The sequence below is a fragment of the Gadus morhua genome, chromosome 22 (genome assembly GCF_902167405.1).
Source record: "Gadus morhua chromosome 22, gadMor3.0, whole genome shotgun sequence".
Lineage (NCBI taxonomy): Eukaryota > Metazoa > Chordata > Actinopteri > Gadiformes > Gadidae > Gadus > Gadus morhua.
The window spans coordinates 3,022,879-3,043,803 of NC_044069.1; the positions used below are offsets into that span (position 1 = coordinate 3,022,879).

General features: G+C 51.3%; 3 protein-coding genes across 5 annotated transcripts in view; 2 read left to right on the forward strand and 1 right to left on the reverse strand.

Annotated features, from left to right (window-relative positions):
- The first annotated feature begins 3,465 nt into the window (after nt 1-3,465).
- On the forward strand, nt 3,466-5,195 carry LOC115535482 (uncharacterized). The gene is made up of 4 exons (XM_030346745.1): nt 3,466-3,647; nt 4,015-4,156; nt 4,527-4,663; nt 4,897-5,195. Exons 1-4 carry the CDS (start codon nt 3,584-3,586, stop codon nt 4,956-4,958), a joined length of 405 nt encoding a protein of 134 aa, XP_030202605.1. The 5' UTR covers nt 3,466-3,583; the 3' UTR covers nt 4,959-5,195.
- Nucleotides 5,196-6,514: 1,319 nt separating this feature from the next.
- LOC115536032 (transcobalamin-1) lies at nt 6,515-10,301 on the reverse strand. The gene is made up of 4 exons (XM_030347687.1): nt 10,193-10,301; nt 7,726-7,870; nt 6,878-7,014; nt 6,515-6,797 (listed from the first exon to the last, which is right to left on the reverse strand). Exons 1-4 carry the CDS (start codon nt 10,299-10,301, stop codon nt 6,736-6,738), a joined length of 453 nt encoding a protein of 150 aa, XP_030203547.1. The 3' UTR covers nt 6,515-6,735.
- Nucleotides 9,828-20,925, forward strand: part of rxrba (retinoid x receptor, beta a) — a 20,001-nt gene continuing 8,903 nt past the window's right edge. The window contains exons 1-8 of one of the 3 annotated variants that reach the window (XM_030346619.1): nt 9,828-9,946; nt 10,587-10,735; nt 11,275-11,510; nt 12,403-12,553; nt 15,123-15,302; nt 18,996-19,019; nt 20,405-20,565; nt 20,712-20,841. In XM_030346619.1, coding sequence (XP_030202479.1) covers nt 10,720-10,735; nt 11,275-11,510; nt 12,403-12,553; nt 15,123-15,302; nt 18,996-19,019; nt 20,405-20,565; nt 20,712-20,841 — 898 coding nt within the window. In that variant the 5' untranslated portion in view covers nt 9,828-9,946; nt 10,587-10,719. Of the gene's footprint in view, nt 9,947-9,985; nt 10,736-11,274; nt 11,511-12,402; nt 12,554-15,122; nt 15,303-18,995; nt 19,020-20,404; nt 20,566-20,711; nt 20,842-20,925 lie in introns of those variants that run through there. The other 2 variants (XM_030346620.1, XM_030346621.1) reach the window with 2 other exon arrangements.

Here is a 20,925-nt window from a genome sequence, read left to right on the forward strand (position 1 = left end):
GTGTTTCTAACAAGATGATATTGTAGCATCACAGGGTTCGGGAGGAGGGGGCGGGCCTTCTGAGAGGGGGTTCAGGGGGTTTCCTTCCGGGCGGGAGTTTTGGTTGTTGTAGTTTTCCGATGGAGCTGTGCCTGCCTGTCCGATTGTGGAATCCAATAAACCTGCTATCAAGCTTACTTCGCTCACTACCTCGCCTGTGGTTATGACAATATCATTAAAAGTTACATAAAGTAACTGTTTAATAACACAAACGCAGAAAACACGTGAGCTGCTGGCTGTGAGGAAATCAGCAGCCCGCGATCGCAGCTCCTTTGATGTGAACGCGCACAGAGCGCAGAGTTCAGAGCCGGACAATGATGTCGTAGTAAAGCCCTCAGGTCTACTCTGCATGTATTAACTGTGGCTAAACATCAACTGCACTGAAGTCATCTTGACTTCAGTGCAGTGACTTCTTGTCAGTCTTGACTGTGGGTGGTTTGGTCCTCTGTGTCTGCTAGTGTCTATAATACAGTAATATTTTTGTCGACATTATCAAACAGAAGAACTTTTATTTTGAAGAGCACAGGGCAACGAAGCACACTAGCCAATAAGAGGACCCGCCCACCGGCGGAAACCAGATATTGAGTGGTAAATTCGTTTTGTTAAGAAGAACCAAAAAACGAATAAACAAACTTAAATTTTGATTTTCGTTTTTTTGGACAAAACGAAAAAACGAAAAAACGGCTGGTTTTTGGTTTCTGCTTATGTCAATTATTCCCAGAAAACAGAGTAATAAAACGTACCTTGCTCCTTTTCCTCGAATGATCTGTGTTTGGATTCGTAATGCCGCCTAATATTCCTATATAAGTTTAAATAAATATAAGTTTCAACACATAAAAGACACAACAAAGGTTTAGTCCTGCCTTGCGGGAGAATGAACATGTATCGGTCAATGCAGGCATCTTTAAAATGTCTGTTTTCGTGGTCAACCATCCTAATTTTCTAGCAAGCCATTTTCTCATTCCAAATTGTTCTTACGGTAAACAAACGATTTGATTATTATTTTTTGAGTGACGCTATTACGCACATGCCATGACAGACGGAGGGAGGGGGGGGGGGGAGTTCGGTGAGTGCATGATCTTTGCTATGTGAAGATCTTTACTTTTTGCTGTTTTTATGCTGCACTACGGACTATTCTGCCTTTCAATTTGTATTTCAGTGAGGAATGTGTTTATTAACATAAGCATGCTTTGCATAGTGAAATATAAAAAAAACATTAAAAACATTATAAAAAAACTACACAAAAAAACCTGCATTATTTAAATGGGTCATGGGTCCGTATAGGACCGTCACTTGGTCGGGACCCGGTCCGCGTCCGCTGTTTGGAGATGCCTGCTGTAAGCAAAGCCGCTTGGGAACACAGTTTCTCCACAATGAAACTGATAAAATAAATAGGAAATGGCAAATTGTTTTGTACTTAGTTGCACCCTGGAGATTTCTTTTTCACATTCACTCACCGTATTTTGTTCCCTGTACTGCATTTTTTATTTTTTATGGCCCTACCTCTCTTGCACGCTTGTACAAAACAAATGTTTATATGATTTTGATGATTAAGTGTTATGGAACAGAACGTGGGGACCCAAGTGCTGGACACAGGAAGGCAGAGACGGGGTAAAGGGAACGGGATTTATTGGTAGGCATCCGGTAACGGGCAGGCAGTCAGGCAGGCAAGGACTCGACGACAGGCGGGTAGTCAGGCAGGCAGGGGTTCGGTGGCAGGGGGAGTACTAGAGAGGAGGAGAGATGGTTACCAAGGGGTCAGGCTAGAGACAGATGTTCAAGAATGCTTGTAGGACCGATACTAACTAGGTAGACGTAACGACGAACTGGCGCCGGCTGGTAGGAGATCCCCGGCTGAAGTAGGGAATGGTGATTGGTGATTGTAGGCTGGTGTGTCAGGAGAAGGACCACTGACGTCAAGTAGCCACTAGATGGAGGTAGTGGACCGCGTAGCAGGACGCGGCGCGACAATTACAGACAAGGGGATATCAATCTCAAACTAGTTTTGTTTAATTAATGGATGTATACTGTGACATTATACTTCAGATGCGTTTTTAAAAAACAATTGATCGATACTGAAACCTTGGTCTTAATGATACATTTTCAAGCGATAAGTAGGCTAGCCTTCGCCCCGTGCCCACTACCTCCGTCCGTTGACTGATCCCCAGAAACGCCCCGTGCCCACTACCTCCGTCCGTTGCGTGATCCCCATTGACTTTAATGGGGACGGACGCGCAATGCATTGTGGATCCGTCCGTTCCGTTGGAGCCTTCGGCTCAGTCAAGAAGTTGAAAAATGTTCAACTTTTTCGGCAGCGACGGATCCGTCATCCAATCAGATCGCGTCTGCAAATTTAAGCACTGTGACGCGACTCGGGCTCTGACGATACTGGAAAGCGGGAAAGCGGGTCATCTTGCATCGCAACAAGCAGGAAGTAGCGGGAAGAACCCGGCGAAGCGATTTGATTGGCTGACGGATGCCTCTGCAAAGACTACTCCCCCATCAGTCAGCAACGCCTTCCCACCTCCGTTGACTGAAGGAGGTAGTGGGCACGGGGCGTTTGAATGGGGACGGACGGGCAATGCATTGTGGATCCGTCCGTACCGTTGGAGCCTTCGGCTCCGTCAAGAAGTTGAAAAATGTTCAACTTTTTCGGCAGCGACGGATCTGTCATCCAATCAGATCACGTATGCAAATTTAAGCACTGTGACGCGACTCGGGCTCAGACGATACTGGAAAGCGGGAAATCGGCAATCTTGCCTCGCAACAAGCAGGAAGAAGCGGGAAGAACCCGGTGAAGCGATTTGATTGGCTGACGGATGCCTCTGCAAAGACTACTCCCCCATCAGTCAGCCACGCCTTCCCACGTCCGTTGACTGATGGTGCAGTGGGCATGTAGCCACGCCTCGTGCCCACTGCACCGTCAGTCAACGGACTGACAGGAGAGGGCTTTCCTGACAACACTCAGAAGTTGGGAGTGTACCTAGTGTTTTGTTTGCATAAGACATTTTATTATTTTATATCACTCTCCTCCGCCATGTCCCAAATGGTTCCTTCCAGTCCCGGTATCAGTGGTACTCCAACGGGGTACCACTACCCCTAGGGGTAGGGGTACGCCTACCCCTAGGGGTACATCAGTACTGCAGGGATATTTTGGTTTTTACTCTTCGCAAAACATCCCTAACATCGAAATACTACCTTTTCAACCATACTTTTAAGAAGATGAGGAAGTCCAGGAAAAGCTGAACAAGAGGTGTTTCAGTAAGAAGACGTTCATGGCATATTTCTGGTTGTGCAGGTCGGTGTATCTGTTGCGGGGCTCGGATGTCAGAGGATATCACTTGGCTTCCGAACAGTCTCTGAGGTGTGGCAAGCTACGCGGGGGGAAGCTTGATGTGTGTTGCAAATTGATAATAGACACATGACCTACAGAACATTATAAGGAAGTGGTGCAAGCTGCAGGGAGGGGCGGGTTATTGGTCACAGTCGGGTATAAGATTGGTACAGGTGGGTCTGAGAGTGGTATTTGAAGTCATCCGTCAGAATGGTCTCCTCAGCTCTGCTCTCGTCTCTCCTGCTGCTTTCTCTCTCAGGGTTCCTCGCCCAAAGTAAGAACGACCTCCACACACATACACACCTCTCTCATCCCACATCCGTTGGGTTCAATGTGACAATAGGTCATTTTAGTTTGCTATTAGCGAGAGCAAACCAATTTTTAGTTTTAATAACTATACTAACTTTTGTCCTTAAGTGTGATAGTCTAAAGTACCAGAATATTGACTGCGATACAATGTTTAGGATTTGACCAGTCGAGTACTGCTTTCTAAAGGGGCGACATGTTTTGAGTTGAGTAGAATATCGTGGTACGTGGTTTTAAAACCACACTGAACACAAAACAAAGTAGCCATTCTTTGTCCACAACATGGCACCTTTCTTTGGTGAATTTAGTCTTTAAGAACCACCCACTGTGACCAGCTGCAGATCAGGTGTACTTCCACCTGGAGGTGAAATACAACCAACCGGACAGAAACAGTCAGGTGTTCTCTGCCCAAACTCCCTTCAGAGGGGTTCTGTTTGGGGCTATGGACAGACTCAACAACTCCAACCCAGACTTCAAGTAAGTCATGTTTCTCTGTTCTCTTTGTATGCTTTAGAGTCAGTCCAAGTCCTCACCAGAGACTAAGAGGATGGAGGAATGCCCAATAACGGCTTTCGTCTGGTCAGACTTGCAACACACTATCTTTGGAAATCCATAAAAAAAAAGGATCTAACTTAGAGATGATATTAAAGCACACTTATGCACATTTTTTGGTGTTTTTTCCGCAAAGAAGTTGAGCATGCTTTGGGTCCAGTTCAAGTCAAGGATTGTGAGAGACAATGCAAATAAGCCAAACTCTTCCCTGACTGCAGTGGTTTGGAAGGTGCTTCAGTCCCCTACCTTTAGCCCCATCTGTCCTATGTTGTCCACTAAATTTGTTTCCTTGCAGCTTCACCTCCTCAAAGAACGTCGACTACGGAGCGTTCCTGGTGAGCGTCAACGGTTTGTTTGGGAACGACCAAGACCGGACATACTGGGAGCTGCTGGTTCAGAAAGACACCAACACCATTATCAGACCTGATGTTGGTAGGTTTGTGTGTGTGTTGGTGTGTGTGTGTGTGTGTGTGTGTCTGTGTGTGTGTGTGTGTGTGTGTGTGTGTGTGTGTGTGTGTGTGTGTGTGTGTGTGTGTGTGTGTGTGTGTGTGTGTGTGTGTGTGTGTGTGTGTGTGTGTGTGTGTGTGTGTGAGAGTGTGCATCTATGATATAGGATCTTCCAACTTCCTATGAATTATAAGACTTGAATGTTGTGTGTGTTGCAGGGATCAGCTGTTACATTCCTCAGGCCAAGGAGAAGGTGATGCTGAACTACACCACTTATTAGACAGAGGTCCCTTCTTTGGATCGCTCTCACTGGGAGAGTATGGACCTTATGCCCCTGGCGGCCATCTTGGTTCTAACTTCAGCAGTATTCATGCTCCTGTTTGGAACCAAGATGGCAGCTTTGTAAATAAGGCCCAGGCTTTGGAACCCGGACAATTCACATCTCAAAATGGCGTTGCTTGTTTTTTTGTTCCATAATAAGTTTTTGGATTAAAAACTTCTAGTGTATAAACCTCAACCTGCCTCTGGTCTACATCCTGCCTCTGAACAATTATAATACGATCAAATAAATACAACAAATACATTTATAACACTGAATGTCAAGAGGGGTACAATACATTCATCGTAATATGAATAAAAACATATCAAACACAATATACACCTCCTGAAATCCTATACTGAGTGATACTTGTTAGATAAGCAAAGTATTACTCATTGAAGTTATACTTATAACACACAACAGAACTGACCTGCTGCATTATAGTGTTTCAAAACACCAGCAATAGATGATATCATCGAGCCACACAGCAGGAAGCTACATTGAGGTAGCATTGATACCTCGAAGGGGATAGAATGCTGTTCCAGTAGCCTTAATGACGTGTGATTCAAGGCATGAAACCCTGAGGTTCCCCACGTCTTCACTGAAGGTCCTCCACAGGGGGGACTGGAGATCAGTACCTTGGACAACGGCCCTCCAAAAAAGACACTGGGACAAGTTGTTGACAACCTGTGTTATTAAGCACAGCCTCTACCTGGTTACCGATGGAACCAATGGGAACCCCCCTGCCGGCCGTGAGGCAACCAGAGAGAGAGAGGCAGAGAGAACCTCCCCCCTCGAGGAAGGATGGTGGCCAATTCCCCCTAGTACGGTAAGCGGCCAGTAGCCCTGAGGAGGAACCCAGTATGAGGGTGGAGACACTGGGAGAGGGCGAGCTGCTGTGTGTGCTGCCCACCGTGTCTCACATCTGTTCCTTTGGTCGTCCTCCCAGCCTCCAGTTCACCCCAGAAGGCCTCACAGGAGACCAGTGTTGTCAGATTTGGCCAGACTTCCGGTCCAATCTTGCAACACTGCAGGAAACTGACCCCAGACCAGGAGGACATTACGTTGGGCACTCACCCTCCCGCTTGCCGTCACCGTTTTGATTGAACCCCCTTGATACTTCTGCTCACAACAGTCTGTTATCGTCTCCAGGTAGGAGAACGGCCAATCAGCAAAGAGCACAAAATGACACAGGGCGGCGATGTCCGACATGGAGAGAGGGAGGGGGGAGGGAGGGAGGTAGAGAGAGAGAGGGGAGGGGGAGGGAGGGAGGGAGGGAGGGAGGGAGAGAGAGACATTAACAAAGTCGACCTTGTCTCAATCAAGCAGCCACAGGTCATTCATTTGTATCTTAAAGTTTTACCTTCGTACTTCGTTATACCTCTGACCATTTTGGTTGATGGATTTGATTGATTAATTTTTTGTTGGTAGTATTTACATGTGGCAGCTTTCCATGGAACAGACAAATAACGTAACACAACACAAGCAAATAACATTCAAAATAATCTGCAAAGGCGTGGAGGAAAATTTGTTTTATTCATGATGACTTTGAGAGAATCTTTCAGGTGCTTCCCTCTGCAGTAGTCTTTGTTAATCCAAACTAAGGCACGATTTGTGCCAGAGGCCAGTTGTCTTGATAATAGGCATCAAGTGAATCAACTGATTATTGATTATTGTTTCCAGGATCCTGTTTTCTGCATGGAATAGGCTGCTAGTAATCCAGAGAGGTGATCTCTGTCTACCACTTTGTATAATTCAGTATAACCGTCTCATTGGCTTGAGGAATGTAACAGCTGATGCCTGCAACACACACATGATTCAAGGTTTATGTTTCATGGCAAGATAAAAGATAAACCTTATACACACACGCACACACCTACCAACATCAGCTGTGATAAGGACTTTGTTTGCTCCCTTAATCAGCAGCTCCCAGTATGTCCGGTCTTGGTCGTTCCCAGACAAACCGTTGACGCTCACCAGGAACGCTCCGTAGTCAACGTTCTTTGAGGAGGTGAAGCTGCAAGGAAACACACTTAGTGAATTACATAGGACAGGCGGGGCTAAAAGCAGGGGACTGCTTTCATGAAACACCTTCCAAACCACTGCAGTCAGGCTCATTTGCGTTGTCCGTCACAAAGACTTTATGTAAACCTTTCACTCAATATCTTTGCTCTGAACAAACATACCACAGGGGAGAAAAACCAGCCTGCTTTCATTAAACCAAACCACTTGTCTGTTAAAAGGATGTGGGACACAGGTGATGTGGAGATGTGTTGGTGTCTAAAAAATGGTTTGGACACCAATCTTAGACTGTTGGCAATTTGTATTTGTCATGTGTATTTGAAACAGTAATTTATGTTTTTATGTGTCTTATGAATGATGTATGTATGTATGCATGTATGAATGATACATGTCTGATGTATGTATGATATGCTGCCACTTGTCCCTGTCTCCTGCCCTATAAGGACCACATTGGAAATAAGCCTTACGGCTTTACTGTGTCATCCCTGACTATCTTTATTGATATAATGTATGGCACAGGTTGTTGTTTCATATTTTTGTGTCAAGAATGGTCAAACTAAATCCATCAATCAATCAAGCTCGACTGATCCCCTCAGGGAGTTTGTTATTGGGCATTAATTAATCCATCCTGAATTTCTCTGGCTTAGACTTTGGAGTGATGCTCAATACGAACACAAACATGTTCAACCAATCAATCGTGACTTACCTAAAGTGTGAGTTGGTTGCCTTGGCGAGCTTGGTCATGGCCCCGATCAGAACACCTCCGGGCGGGGCATGTGCGGAGTACATCATTGGTTTGCTGTTGGGTTGGTTGTTCACCACCACCAGGTTGAAGGGCAGCTGGCCTCCATCTGGTCACAATTGGTGGTTCTTTAAAGACCAAACTCACAGAAGGGCGCCATGTTGTGGACAATGAGTGGCTACTTTGTTTGCAAACAAAGTACCATTATTCTCTACTCAACTCAAAACATGGCAACCCTTTAGAAAACAGTACTTTACATCTTCAAGTCCTAAACAGTGTGTCACAGTCAATATTCAGGTACTTAAGACAAAGACAGGTAAAGACAAAACATGTATGACCTATCGTCACATTGAACCCAACGGGTGTGGGGAGTGAGGTCTGAATGTGTGTGGAGTCGTTTCCGGGCTTACTTTGGGCGAGGATCCCTGAGAGAGAGAGCAGCAGGAGAAACGAGAGCAGAGCTGAGGAGGCCATTCTGAGGGACGACTTCTACACCTGCGCCAATCTCCGTAATACCCACCTGAGCCAGGTACCACACAGTGTACCACACTCCCCCCGCCCCTGATACTGTTCTTTAGGTCATGTGACTATCAGCAACACACATCAGACTTCAAGGTCAGACGGATAATAATATTTGTATTCAGAGTAATATGATTGCAGGTTTAACAGTTAACCGACTTAACCATCGCTCGACGGGATGTGAGCTCCAGCTTTCTCCTTGTAGGCTTCTTCAGTCAGGGCCGTCAGGGCTGTGATTCTCAAACCTCTCCTCAATATCATGGCCCCTCTACGATATAATTTCAACGGAGTACCGCCTTCAACGGCACAAAAAAACCAAAACATTTACATGAATACTTTTTTTATATACTTTATGTTTATTTTAGTTGGCAGCGTAAACCTGAACATTAAAAGGGTGCAAATACACACAATTTAGTGAGAAACATGGGCCTGTGCTTCATCAAAAGGATCACATCGCCAGGGGAGGGTGAGAGCAGATAGAGGGGACCCCCTCCTGGGTCAGAGCAGGTAGAGGTGACCCCCTCCTGGGGAGGGTCAGAGCAGGTAGAGGTGACCCCCTCCAGGGGAGGGTCAGAGCAGATAGAGGGGATCCCCTCCTGGGGAGGGTCAGAGCAGTTAGAGGTGACTCCCTCCAGGGGCGGGTCAGAGCAGATAGAGGTGGATCCCATTCAAATATATTCTTCCGGAAAATTATGACTACTTTTTCGCAGACTGACCTTTCTCCATGTTTACAGATTTACGTTCCAACCTATTGTCTGTTTTTTCGATTTTTCTATTGTCTAGCTTTCAGATTTTAAACTTGCTCAGGTTATTTTGTTACCCCTGCAGTACTGAGGTACCCCTTAGGGGTAGGCGTACCCCTCATTGGAGAACCACTGATACCGGGACTGGAATGAACCATTAGGGACCGGGCTGAGGAGAAGGATATAAAATAATCAAATATATTATGCAACCAAACACTAGGTACACACCCAACCCCTGTTACAGAAACACTCAGAGTCACAGAGTCTTGTCAGGAAAGCCCTCTCGATGCCTTTGTCCGCTTAGCCCTCAAACCTTTCTCGCGCATTAAAGACAGGTGTTTATGGTTATTGTCGACAATTTGGATAAATAGGTCAGATAAATTATTATTAAATAGAGGAAGTTAATGCGATGATTGGCACTTGTTTCTATGAACATCCTTAATGCTACGACAGCGATATATTGTTGTCCCTCTTTAATCTGACATGTGTACTTATTGTAAGTCACTTTGGATAAAAGCTTCTGCTAAATGCCCTGAATTTGAATGGATGATTCACATGAGGTGACTCACATGGGGCGACCCCTTGACCTCCTTGTTTCTCAGCGACTCGGCAAGTCATTCTCAGACCCATGTTGCAATTGCAGAAAAATCCCGAGACACATTATGTTTTCATAGTTGCATGGAAGGGAGGGGGCCACACACACGCACACACACACACACACACGCACACACACGCACTCACACACACACACACACACACACACACACACACACACACACACACACACACACACACACACACACACACACACACACACACACACACACACACACACACACACACACACACACACACACACACGCAAGCGCACACGGGGCCTAGTCACCACATAATTTCATGCGAAGAATCGTGGCCGTCAAAACGTTAGTAGTCAGTGTTTACATGCCTATACATCCGTGTACGAACTTCTAGCCGCGTCCGTCTAACGGTGCGTCGCCAGCGCGGCTCGGCAGTAACAACGGCGTTATAGACAACATACGTTGGGTTACTTTTGCTTTGAGATGCATGCGAGCTGATCGCTGCCCGTATTAGCCTTAGCAGCCTGGACGTTGAGTTAAAGCGACGTGCGGATGGTTCGAGCGGGACGCGGACATGTCTCGAGCCCGGACACATGTCCGCGTCCAGCTCGAGCGGGACGCGGATATGTCTCGAGCGCGGACACATGTCGGTGTCCAGCTCGAACGCATCACGGACATGTCTTGCCCGCGCTCGAGACATGTGTCCGCGTCCCGCTCGAGCGAAGTCAAATGTCTCGAGCGCGGACGTGCGTCCGCGCGTGAGACATGTGTCTGCGCTCAAGCTGGACGCGGACCGCCGTGGGTCTGCGCCGTGGAGACGCGCAGTAGGTCCGCTAGGCTCGGTCGTTGTCGGAACGGTGTTTACAAGCCGTGCCTAGCGTTACGTAAGTGGCACGTTTAGCGAAAGTGGTGTGTTTGTGTTTCGGTTGTTGACTGTTGTGTACTTTGTCCCCCACCGCCACCTCCGTTGTGTCTGCCGTTTTAGCCCCCCGTCTTTGGTTAGCCAAAACTCCCCCGGCCCGGGCCTCAGTCCGCGGTCTAGAGTTTGGTGGCGGGCCGCCGAAGAGTGACGTCGGACGGGTAGCTTGGTCTGGCCGTGAGGCAACAGTGTGTCCACCATGGGAGACAGCAGAGGTGAGCAGCACCCGTAACCCTTCAGTGCATTTCACGAAATCCCCCCAATAAGCCTTAATGCTACTGATATGCATGTAAGGAAACCACATGTTAGTCTGCCGGATATTAATATGTATATTTTACTGGACGTTGACTGAGCTGCCAAACGTGTTGTTTTGTTTATGAGCCAAACAGCAAACTGTGGGCAGCTAACGGCCACTAGGTCTCCATAGAATCACAGTCTCTCTGTCTGTCTCTCACTCTGTGTGTTTCTCTGTCTGTCTATCTGTCTCTCTCTCTGTGGGTTTGTCTGTCTCTCTGTGGGTCTGTCTGTCTCTCTGTGGTCTGTCTGTCTCTCTGTGGGTCTGTCTCTCTATCTTTCTATCTCCTTCTTCCTCTCCCTCTTTCTGTCTGTGTCTTTTTGTGTGTGTGTGTGCGTCTCTCTCTCTCTCTCTCTCTCTCTCTCTCTCTCTCTCTCTCTCTCTCTCTCTCTCTCTCTCTCTCTCTCTCTCTCTCTCTCTCTTTCTGTGTGTCTCTCTGTGTCTGTGTGTGTCTCTCAGATTCCCGAAGCCCCGACAGTTCGTCCGTCTCCTCCCCCCCGCCGGGCCACCGGTCGCCGCCCCAGGGCCCGTCCGCGGCCGCCTCCATGACCTCCCCGCCCCCGGTCCCCTCCCCTGGGGTCAACAGCCCCATCAGCAGCATGGGCTCCCCCTTCTCCGTCATCAGCTCCTCCCTGGGCTCGCCCTGCCTGCCCGGCACGCCCTCGGTGGGCTACGGGCCCATCAGCAGCCCCCAGGTGAGCCAGGTCCCTGGGGGCCTTGCCCCCTCTCAACGCGGAGAGGGTAACAAATTCACATTTACACTCAGGGCGTTTAGCAGACGCTGTGATCCAAAGCGTCTTACAATAGGTACATTGGTCAGAAGAAAGAGAAACATGTCTCTCATATATCTCTGAGGGTACAGTAAGGATGTTCATAGAACCAAGTGCCAAGCACTAACCATCACTAGGTTGACCCGTTCCCCGTACACAACAGAGACAGCTGGAATAAGATGCTACACCATGATGAATACTATTTTTAAGTGCCAGGACGTACGACGTACAATAAGTGCGTACATTAAGGGCCAGGGCGGGACTACAGACTCTGTATATTAAATAATAATAATAATCGATCATTAATAAAGTGAATTAATCTGTGATGTTTTCCTTTTACCTTTAAAATATTATATATATATATATATAGATATATATATATATATATATTTATATAAAAAAATATATATATATCTTAAAAATATATATAAATATTTTTTTTATCTTAAAAGAAAAAAATATATATATTTTTAAGATATCTATATATATTTTACAGACAGTATATTAAATAATTATAATCGATAATTAATAAAGTGAAGTAATATGTGATTTTTTTTTACTTTAAAATTATTTATATAAAAAAAGAAAATTGATCTTAAGATGTATATGTATTATATATATATATATATGTTTTGTCTTTTTTGCATGCTTGTGTTGCTTTAGGCGATCGCCTCAGCTGTAAAAGGCTGTGGAAAACACTGGGTATTCAAAACCCTCTCTCTCTCTCTCTCTCTCTCTCTCCCTCCCTCCCTCCCTCCCTCCCTCCCTCCCTCCCTCCCTCTCCCTCTCCCTCTCCCTCTGTGTCTCTCGCCCTCAGATCAACTCGACGGTGACCCTGTCCGGGCTTCACGCGGTGAGCAGCTCTGACGACGTGAAGCCGCCCTTTGGCGTGAAGCTGTCCCCCCACAGCCCCGGCCCCATGCTGGCCCAGAAGCGCCTCTGCGCCATCTGTGGAGACCGCTCCTCCGGTGAGGCCCCCCCCCTCTGTCCCTACCAGGGACCCCCCCTCTGTCCCTACCGGGGGACCGACCCTGAACCTCTGCTCCGTTAGGGTACCCTCTGTTCTGTTAGGGTACCCCCTCTGTTCTGTTAGGGTACCCCCTCTGTTCTGTTAGGGTACCCCCTCTGTTCTGTTAGGGTACCCCCTCTGTTCTGTTAGGGTACCCCCTCTGTTCCGTTAGGGTACCCCCTCTGTTCTGTTAGGGTACCCCCTCTGTTCTGTTAGGGTACCCTCTCTGTTCTGTTAGGGTACCCCCTCTGTTCCGTTAGGGTACCCCCTCTGTTCCGTTAGGGTACCCTCTCTGTTCTGTTAGAGTACCCCCTCTGTTCTGTTAGGGTACCCCCTCTGTTCTGTTAGGGTACCCCCTCTGTTCTGTTAGGGTACCCTCTCTGTTCTGTTAGAGTACCCCCTCTGTTCCGTTAGGGTACCCCCTCTGTTCCGTTAGGGTACCCCCTCTGTTCTGTTAGGGTACCCCCTCTGTTCTGTTATGGCGCATTTCCACTGCAGGGTGCGGAACGGATCGGATCGCAAAGGTGCGGGTCGGATCGCGTTTCCACCGCCAAAAGTGGGCGTGACCCGGACTTTGCCGTACCCGTTCCGACCCCATTTTAGGGACTCCTCCGTTGCGGTACCCAAAACGAGACCAGACGCCTGAAAGGGTAACCTGGAATTCTAGCTACACCCCCCCTCCGTTGATTGGTCGACAGAATCGTCACTTCCGGGTGACGCGGGGATAAAAACAAACAAACAGTAGCCTCGAGGTATTATTCTTTACAATTAACATGTCGCGTAAAAAGCTTGCTTGGGCGAACAAGGAGGTGGAGACGTTCGTCTGCATTCTTGCGGAGGAAGACGTTGTTTACGATGTTTACGTAGCTGCCGCGGCGATCGACATCCGGCCTACCACAAAGGGTACTGTCGGCGGTGGAAACGCGACCTCGGAACTGAGCTGGGCTATACCGCCCCCTCCCTACCGCCCCTTTGCGATCCGATCCGTTCCGCACCCTGCAGTGGAAACGCGGCATTAGGGTACCCTCTGTTCTGTTAGGGTACCCCCTCTGTTCTGTTAGGGTACCCCCTCTGTTCTGTTAGGGTACCCCCTCTGTTCTGTTAGGGTACCCTCTCTGTTCTGTTAGGGTACCCTCTCTGTTCTGTTAGGGTACCCCCTCTGTTCTGTTGGGGTACCCTCTGTTCCGTTAGGGTACCCCCCTCTGTTCCGTTAGGGTACCCCCTCTGTTCTGTTAGGGTACCCCCTCTGTTCTGTTAGGGTACCCCCTCTGTTCCGTTAGGGTACCCCCTCTGTTCTGTTAGGGTACCCCCTCTGTTCCGTTAGGGTACCCCCTCTGTTCTGTTAGGGTACCCCCCTCTCTTCTGTTAGGGTACCCCCTCTGTTCTGTTAGAGCGTTCGGTAGCTGTGGTCTGTTTGTTATGAGGGCAGATCTGAAGGTGTTCGTCGTATCTTACCCTCGTCTCTCCTCGCCACCTCCTCCTTAAGGTGACCTTATTGTATGTTGTACGATACGTCCTGGCACTTAATGTACGCACTTATTGTATGTTGTACGTCTGGGCACTAAAAATTAGTACTTAGCATTGTGTAGCATCTTTTCCTAGCTATCTCTGTTGTACGAGAGGAATGGGTTAACCTAGTGATGGTTAGTGCTTGGCACTTGGTTCTATGAACATCCTTACTGCACCGACAGAGATATATTGTTGTTTCTCTTTCTTCTGACAAATGTACGCTTTTGGATAAAAGCGTCAGCTAAATGCTCTTAATGTAAACGTTAATGTCCTCCTCCTCCTCCTCCTCCTCCTCCTCCTCCTCCTCCTCCTCCTCCTCCTCCTCCTCGTCCTCATCCTGCTGCTCCTCCTCCTCCTCGTCCTCCTCCTCCTCCTCCTCCTCCTCCTCATCCTCCTCCTCCTCCTCCTCCTCGTCCTCCTCCTCATCCTCCTCCTCCTCCTCGTCCTCATCCTGCTGCTCCTCCTCCTCCTCGTCCTCCTCCTCCTCGTCGTCCTCGTCCTCGTCGTCCTCCTCCTCCTCCTCCTCCTCCTCCTCCTCCTCCTCGTCTTCCTCCTCGTCTTCCTCCTCATCCTCCTCCTCCTCCTCGTCCTCATCCTGCTGCTCCTCCTCGTCCTCCTCCTCCTCGTCGTCCTCGTCCTCGTCGTCCTCCTCCTCCTCCTCCTCCTCCTCCTCCTCGTCTTCCTCCTCGTCCTCGTCCTCCTCCTCCTCCTCCTGCTGCTCCTCCTCCTCCTCCTCCTCCTCCTCATCCTCCTCCTCCTCCTCGTCCTCATCCTCCTCCTCCTCCTCCTCCTCATCCTCCTCCTCGTCTTCCTCCTCCTCCTCCTCCTCCTCCTCCTCCTCCTCGTCCTCCTCGTCGTCCTCGTCTTCCTCCTCCTCCTCCTCCTCCTCCTCGTCTTCCTCCTCCTCCTCCTCCTCTTCCTCCTCGTCCTCGTCCTCCTCCTCCTCCTCCTCCTCCTCCTCCTCATCCTCCTCCTCCTCCTCCTCCTCCTCCTCCTCCTCCTCTTCCTCCCCCCCCCAGGGAAGCACTACGGCGTGTACAGCTGCGAGGGCTGCAAGGGCTTCTTCAAGCGCACGGTGAGGAAGGACCTGAGCTACACCTGCAGGGACAACAAGGAGTGTCTGGTGGACAAGAGGCAGAGGAACCGCTGCCAGTACTGCCGCTACCAGAAGTGCCTGGCCATGGGCATGAAGAGAGAGGGTAGGGACACACAGAGGGCCTGGCCATGGGCATGAAGAGAGAGGGTAGGGACACACAGAGGGCCTGGCCATGGGCATGAAGAGAGAGGGTAGGGGGACGCACAGAGGGCCTGGCCATGGGCATGAAGAGAGAGGGTAGGGACACACAGAGGGCCTGGCCATGGGCATGAAGAGAGAGGGTAGGGACACACAGAGGGCCTGGCCATGGGCATGAAGAGAGAGGGTAGGGGCGCACAGAGGGCCTGGCCATGGGCATGAAGAGAGAGGGTAGGGGGACACACAGAGGGCCTGGCCATGGGCATGAAGAGAGAGGGTAGGGGCGCACAGAGGGCCTGGCCATGGGCATGAAGAGAGAGGGTAGGGGCGCACAGAGGGCCTGGCCATGGGCATGAAGAGAGAGGGTAGGGGGCCGCACAGAGGGCCTGGCCATGGGCATGAAGAGAGAGGGTAGGGGGCCGCACAGAGGGCCTGGCCATGGGCATGAAGAGAGAGGGTAGGGCCGCACAGAGGGCCTGGCCATGGGCATGAAGAGAGAGGGTAGGGGCGCACAGAGAGGGCCTGGCCATGGGCATGAAGAGAGAGGGTAGGGGCGCACAGAGGGCCTGGCCATGGGCATGAAGAGAGAGGGTAGGGCCGCACAGAGGGCCTGGCCATGGGCATGAAGAGAGAGGGTAGGGGGCCGCACAGAGGGCCTGGCCATGGGCATGAAGAGAGAGGGTAGGGGGCCGCACAGAGGGCCTGGCCATGGGCATGAAGAGAGAGGGTAGGGGGCCGCACAGAGGGCCTGGCCATGGGCATGAAGAGAGAGGGTAGGGGGACGCACAGAGGGCCTGGCCATGGGCATGAAGAGAGAGGGTAGGGGACGCACAGAGGGCCTGGCCATGGGCATGAAGAGAGAGGGTAGGGGCGCACAGAGGGCCTGGCCATGGGCATGAAGAGAGAGGGTAGGGGCCGCACAGAGGGCCTGGCCATGGGCATGAAGAGAGAGGGTAGGGGGACGCACAGAGGGCCTGGCCATGGGCATGAAGAGAGAGGGTAGGGGACGCACAGAGGGCCTGGCCATGGGCATGAAGAGAGAGGGTAGGGGCGCACAGAGGGCCTGGCCATGGGCATGAAGAGAGAGGGTAGGGGGCCGCACAGAGGGCCTGGCCATGGGCATGAAGAGAGAGGGTAGGGCCGCACAGAGGGCCTGGCCATGGGCATGAAGAGAGAGGGTAGGGGGACGCACAGAGGGCCTGGCCATGGGCATGAAGAGAGAGGGTAGGGGGCCGCACAGAGGGCCTGGCCATGGGCATGAAGAGAGAGGGTAGGGGCGCACAGAGGGCCTGGCCATGGGCATGAAGAGAGAGGGTAGGGGGCCGCACAGAGTGCCTGGCCATGGGCATGAAGAGAGAGGGTAGGGGCGCACAGAGGGCCTGGCCATGGGCATGAAGAGAGAGGGTAGGGGGACGCACAGAGGGCCTGGCCATGGGCATGAAGAGAGAGGGTAGGGGCGCACAGAGGGCCTGGCCATGGGCATGAAGAGAGAGGGTAGGGGGGCACACAGAGGGCCTGGCCATGGGCATGAAGAGAGAGGGTAGGGGGGCGCACAGAGGGCCTGGCCATGGGCATGAAGAGAGAGGGTAGGGGGCGCACAGAGGGCCTGGCCATGGGCATGAAGAGAGAGGGTAGGGGCACGCACAGAGGGCCTGGCCATGGGCATGAAGAGAGAGGGTAGGGGGACGCACAGAGGGCCTGGCCATGGGCATGAAGAGAGAGGGTAGGGGCGCACAGAGGGCCTGGCCATGGGCATGAAGAGAGAGGGTAGGGGGCCGCACAGAGGGCCTGGCCATGGGCATGAAGAGAGAGGGTAGGGGGGCGCACAGAGGGCCTGGCCATGGGCATGAAGAGAGAGGGTAGGGGGGGCGCACAGAGGGCCTGGCCATGGGCATGAAGAGAGAGGGTAGGGGGACGCACAGAGGGCCTGGCCATGGGCATGAAGAGAGAGGGTAGGGGCGCACAGAGGGCCTGGCCATGGGCATGAAGAGAGAGGGTAGGGGGACACAGAGGGCCTGGCCATGGGCATGAAGAGAGAGGGTAGGGGCGCACAGAGGGCCTGGCCATGGGCATGAAGAGAGAGGGTAGGGGGACGCACAGAGGGCCTGGCCATGGGCATGAAGAGAGAGGGTAGGGGGACGCACAGAGGGCCTGGCCATGGGCATGAAGAGAGAGGGTAGGGGCGCACAGAGGGCCTGGCCATGGGCATGAAGAGAGAGGGTAGGGGGACGCACAGACACACAGACACACTGACTGACTGACTGACTGACTGACTGACTGGCCATGGGCATGAAGAGAGAGGGTAGGGGGACGCACAGAGGGACAGACACACTGAAGTGTGACTGACTGACTGACTGACTGACTGGCCATGGGCATGAAGAGAGAGGGTAGGGGGCCGCACAGAGGGCCTGGCCATGGGCATGAAGAGAGAGGGTAGGGGGACACAGAGGGCCTGGCCATGGGCATGAAGAGAGAGGGTAGGGGCGCACAGAGGGCCTGGCCATGGGCATGAAGAGAGAGGGTAGGGGGCCGCACAGAGGGCCTGGCCATGGGCATGAAGAGAGAGGGTAGGGGGACGCACAGACGGACGGACGGACGGACGGACGGACGGACGGACGGACGCACAGACGGACAGACAGACAGACAGACAGACAGACAGACACACAGACACACAGACACACTGAAGTGTCTGGCCATGGGCATGAAGAGAGAGGGTAGGGGCGCACAGACGGACGCACAGACAGACGCACAGACGCACAGACGCACAGACGCACAGACGCACAGACGCACAGACGCACAGACGCACAGACGCACAGACGCACAGACGCACAGACGCACAGACGCACAGACGCACAGACGCACAGACTGACTGACTGACTGACTGACTGACTGACTGACTGACTGACTGACTGACTGACTGACTGACTGACTGACTGACATGCAGCATATATCTAGGTGGACACGCCCACTTGTGATGTCACTAAGGCACAGGGAATGGCAGGTTTTGTTTTTTTCCAGGTAGGGGTAGACTGTGGACCTTGGGGATCGAACCCAGAACTTAGGGGCTCGGACCACTAGACTATCCTGTTCGGCTCCTGCAGACGCGGGAGTGGAAGGTTTAGACCCTGCTCTCTAGTTTAACCCTGAAAGGTCCAGTTTTGCGCTGCAGTCACCATGAGTCGGGTCAGGATTAAGGGTCAGGGTTATGGGTTAAGGGTCATGGTTAGGTTTAAGGGTTAGGTTTAAGGGTCTAGGTTGTGATTAAGGGTCATGGTTAGGTTTAAGGGTCAGTGTTAGGGTTAAGGGTCAGTCTAAGGGGTCATGGTTAGAGGTTGGGTCAGGGGTCGGGTTTAGGGTCAGTGTTGGGGTTCATGGTTAGGGGTCATGGTTAGGGGTTGGGTTATGGGTCATGGTTAGGGATCGGGTTAGGGGTCATAGTTAGGTTTAGGGGTCAGGGGTCGAGTTAGGATTATGGGTCAGGGGTCATGTTTAGGTCTAGGGGTCGGGTCAGGGTTCGTATGAAGGGGATGGACAGAATGTGGTTGACGGTGAGAACGAGGGGGTGGGTGAGCTCTTGAAACACTAACCCCATGTCCCTCTGTCTCCCTCTTTGTTTTTCTCCCCCGTTCTCTCTCTCCCCCTCTCCGTCCGTCCGTAGTGGTCCAAGATGAACGTCAGAGATGTAAGGAGTAGGGAGGGGGGAGGGGTGGGAGGGGTCTGGATGCTTGCGTGGTGTGTTGAAATGTATGTTCAGGTGTAGGTTTATAAATGTTTTAAAGGTCCCATGTCATGCCACCAGGTGTGAGTGTGATTAGCCGTTACGAGCCGTTTTGAAAATCTGTCCCTTATGACATCACGAGTGGGCGTGTCCACCTAGATGTGTGACGGATAGATGAGCAACGTTTGCTATGGTCCACTGGGTAGGCTGGTAGACTGATCTATCCAGCACACATCTAGGTGGACACGCCCACTTGTGATGTCATAAGGGACAGATTTTCAAAACGGCTTGTAACGGCTAACCACCCTCACACCTGGTGAGATGGACCATAAGCACCAGAAATAATTACTGTTTATGTTTACACTTATGTTTATTTTATGTTGCTGGGCTGATTTACAGGGACAGTGATACGTTGGTTTAATTAATTATAAAGATTCATTAATCAATTAATCTAGCGTGTTAAGTATTTAGTGAGGTGTTTGAGATTAGTTGGGAAGACAGATTCGCTCTGGCCTGCAGTGTGGATCTTTGAGCTCTGAAGCTTTGAATGAGAGCAGACCTGAGTGAGAGAGACCTCCGACCAACCAGCCTTTGTTATATTCTCCTTTATCCCTCCCCTTCCACCTCTCCTGGGTCTTCTCAACGCTCTTCTCCTGTTCTCCTCCCCTTCGTCCTGTCACCTCCCTTCCTGTCGACGCCGTCATGCTCCTCCTCCTCATTCGTCCGTCCGTTTTCCCTCTCTGTGTTTTACACCTCTCCTCTCTCCCTCCTCTATCTCTCCTCACCCTCCTTTATCCCTCCTCCATTTCTCCTCTCTCCCTCCTTCATCTTTCTCCTCTTTCATCTCTCTCTCCTCTCCCTCCTTCATCTTTCTCCTCTCCCTCCTTCTTCTCTCTCCTCTTTCTCCTTCATCCCTCTCCTCTTCCTCCTTCATCTCTCCTCCTTCTTCATCTTTCTCTCCTCTTCCTCCTTCATCTATCTCCTCTTTGTCCTTCATCTCTCTCCTCTTTGTCCTTCATCTCTCTCCTCTTCCACCTTCATCTCTCCCTCCGTCCCTTCTATTCTTCCTCCATCTCTTCTCTTCCTCCTTCATCTCTCTCTCCTCTACCTCCTCCATCTCGCCTCCATCTTTGCTCTCCCTCCTTTATCCATTTTTTTTCTGTCTTATCTCCTCCGGTTCTCTCCTCTCCTGTTCCTCTTCCCTCTCTCCCACCCTTTCCGTCCTCTCCCCTCCCCCCTCTCTCCTCCTCCCTCCATCCCCCTCCTCTCTCCTCCCCCCTCCCTTTCCCCCCTCCTCCTCCTCCCCCCTCCTCCTCCCCCCTCCCTCCCCCCCCCCCCCCCCCCCCCAGCGGTGCAGGAGGAGCGTCAGAGGAACAAGGAGCGCGAGGGGGAGGTGGAGTCATCCAGCGGGGTCAACGAGGAGATGCCCGTGGAGAAGATCCTGGAGGCCGAGATGGCGGTGGAGCAGAAGACGGAGCTCCACGCCGACGACACGTCCGGGGGGAGCTCCGTGAGTCCGCTGCGTGCGTGTGTGTGTGTGTGTGTGTGTGTGTGTGTGTGTGTGTGTGTGTGTGTGTGTGTGTGTGTGTGTGCATATATCGATGTGTGTGTGTGTGTGTGTGCATATATCGATGTGTGTGTGTGTGTGTCCCGCAGCCCAACGACCCGGTCACCAACATCTGCCAGGCGGCGGACAAGCAGCTGTTCACGCTGGTGGAGTGGGCAAAGCGGGTCCCCCACTTCAGCGAGCTCACCATGGACGACCAGGTCATCCTGCTGAGAGCAGGTACACACACACACACACTCACTCACTCACTCACTCACTCACTCACTGGTGCACACACACACTCACTCACTCATTCACTCACTC

Excerpts from the sequence above, each read along its gene's own strand:
- LOC115535482 (XM_030346745.1), top strand. The coding sequence starts at position 3,584 with ATGGTCTCCTCAGCTCTGCTCTCGTCTCTCCTGCTGCTTTCTCTCTCA. Across the intron at positions 3,648-4,014 it reads CTCAGGGTTCCTCGCCCAAA|CTGCAGATCAGGTGTACTTC; the intron begins GTAAGAACGACC and ends CACTGTGACCAG. Across the intron at positions 4,157-4,526 it reads AACTCCAACCCAGACTTCAA|CTTCACCTCCTCAAAGAACG; the intron begins GTAAGTCATGTT and ends GTTTCCTTGCAG.
- LOC115536032 (XM_030347687.1), bottom strand. The coding sequence starts at position 10,301 with ATGTCTCGAGCGCGGGCAAGACATGTCCGTGATGCGTTCGAGCTGGAC. Across the intron at positions 7,871-10,192 it reads CGAGCTGGACGCGGACATGT|ATGGAGGCCAGCTGCCCTTC; the intron begins GTCCGGGCTCGA and ends AATTGTGACCAG. Across the intron at positions 7,015-7,725 it reads GCAACCAACTCACACTTTAG|CTTCACCTCCTCAAAGAACG; the intron begins GTAAGTCACGAT and ends GTTTCCTTGCAG.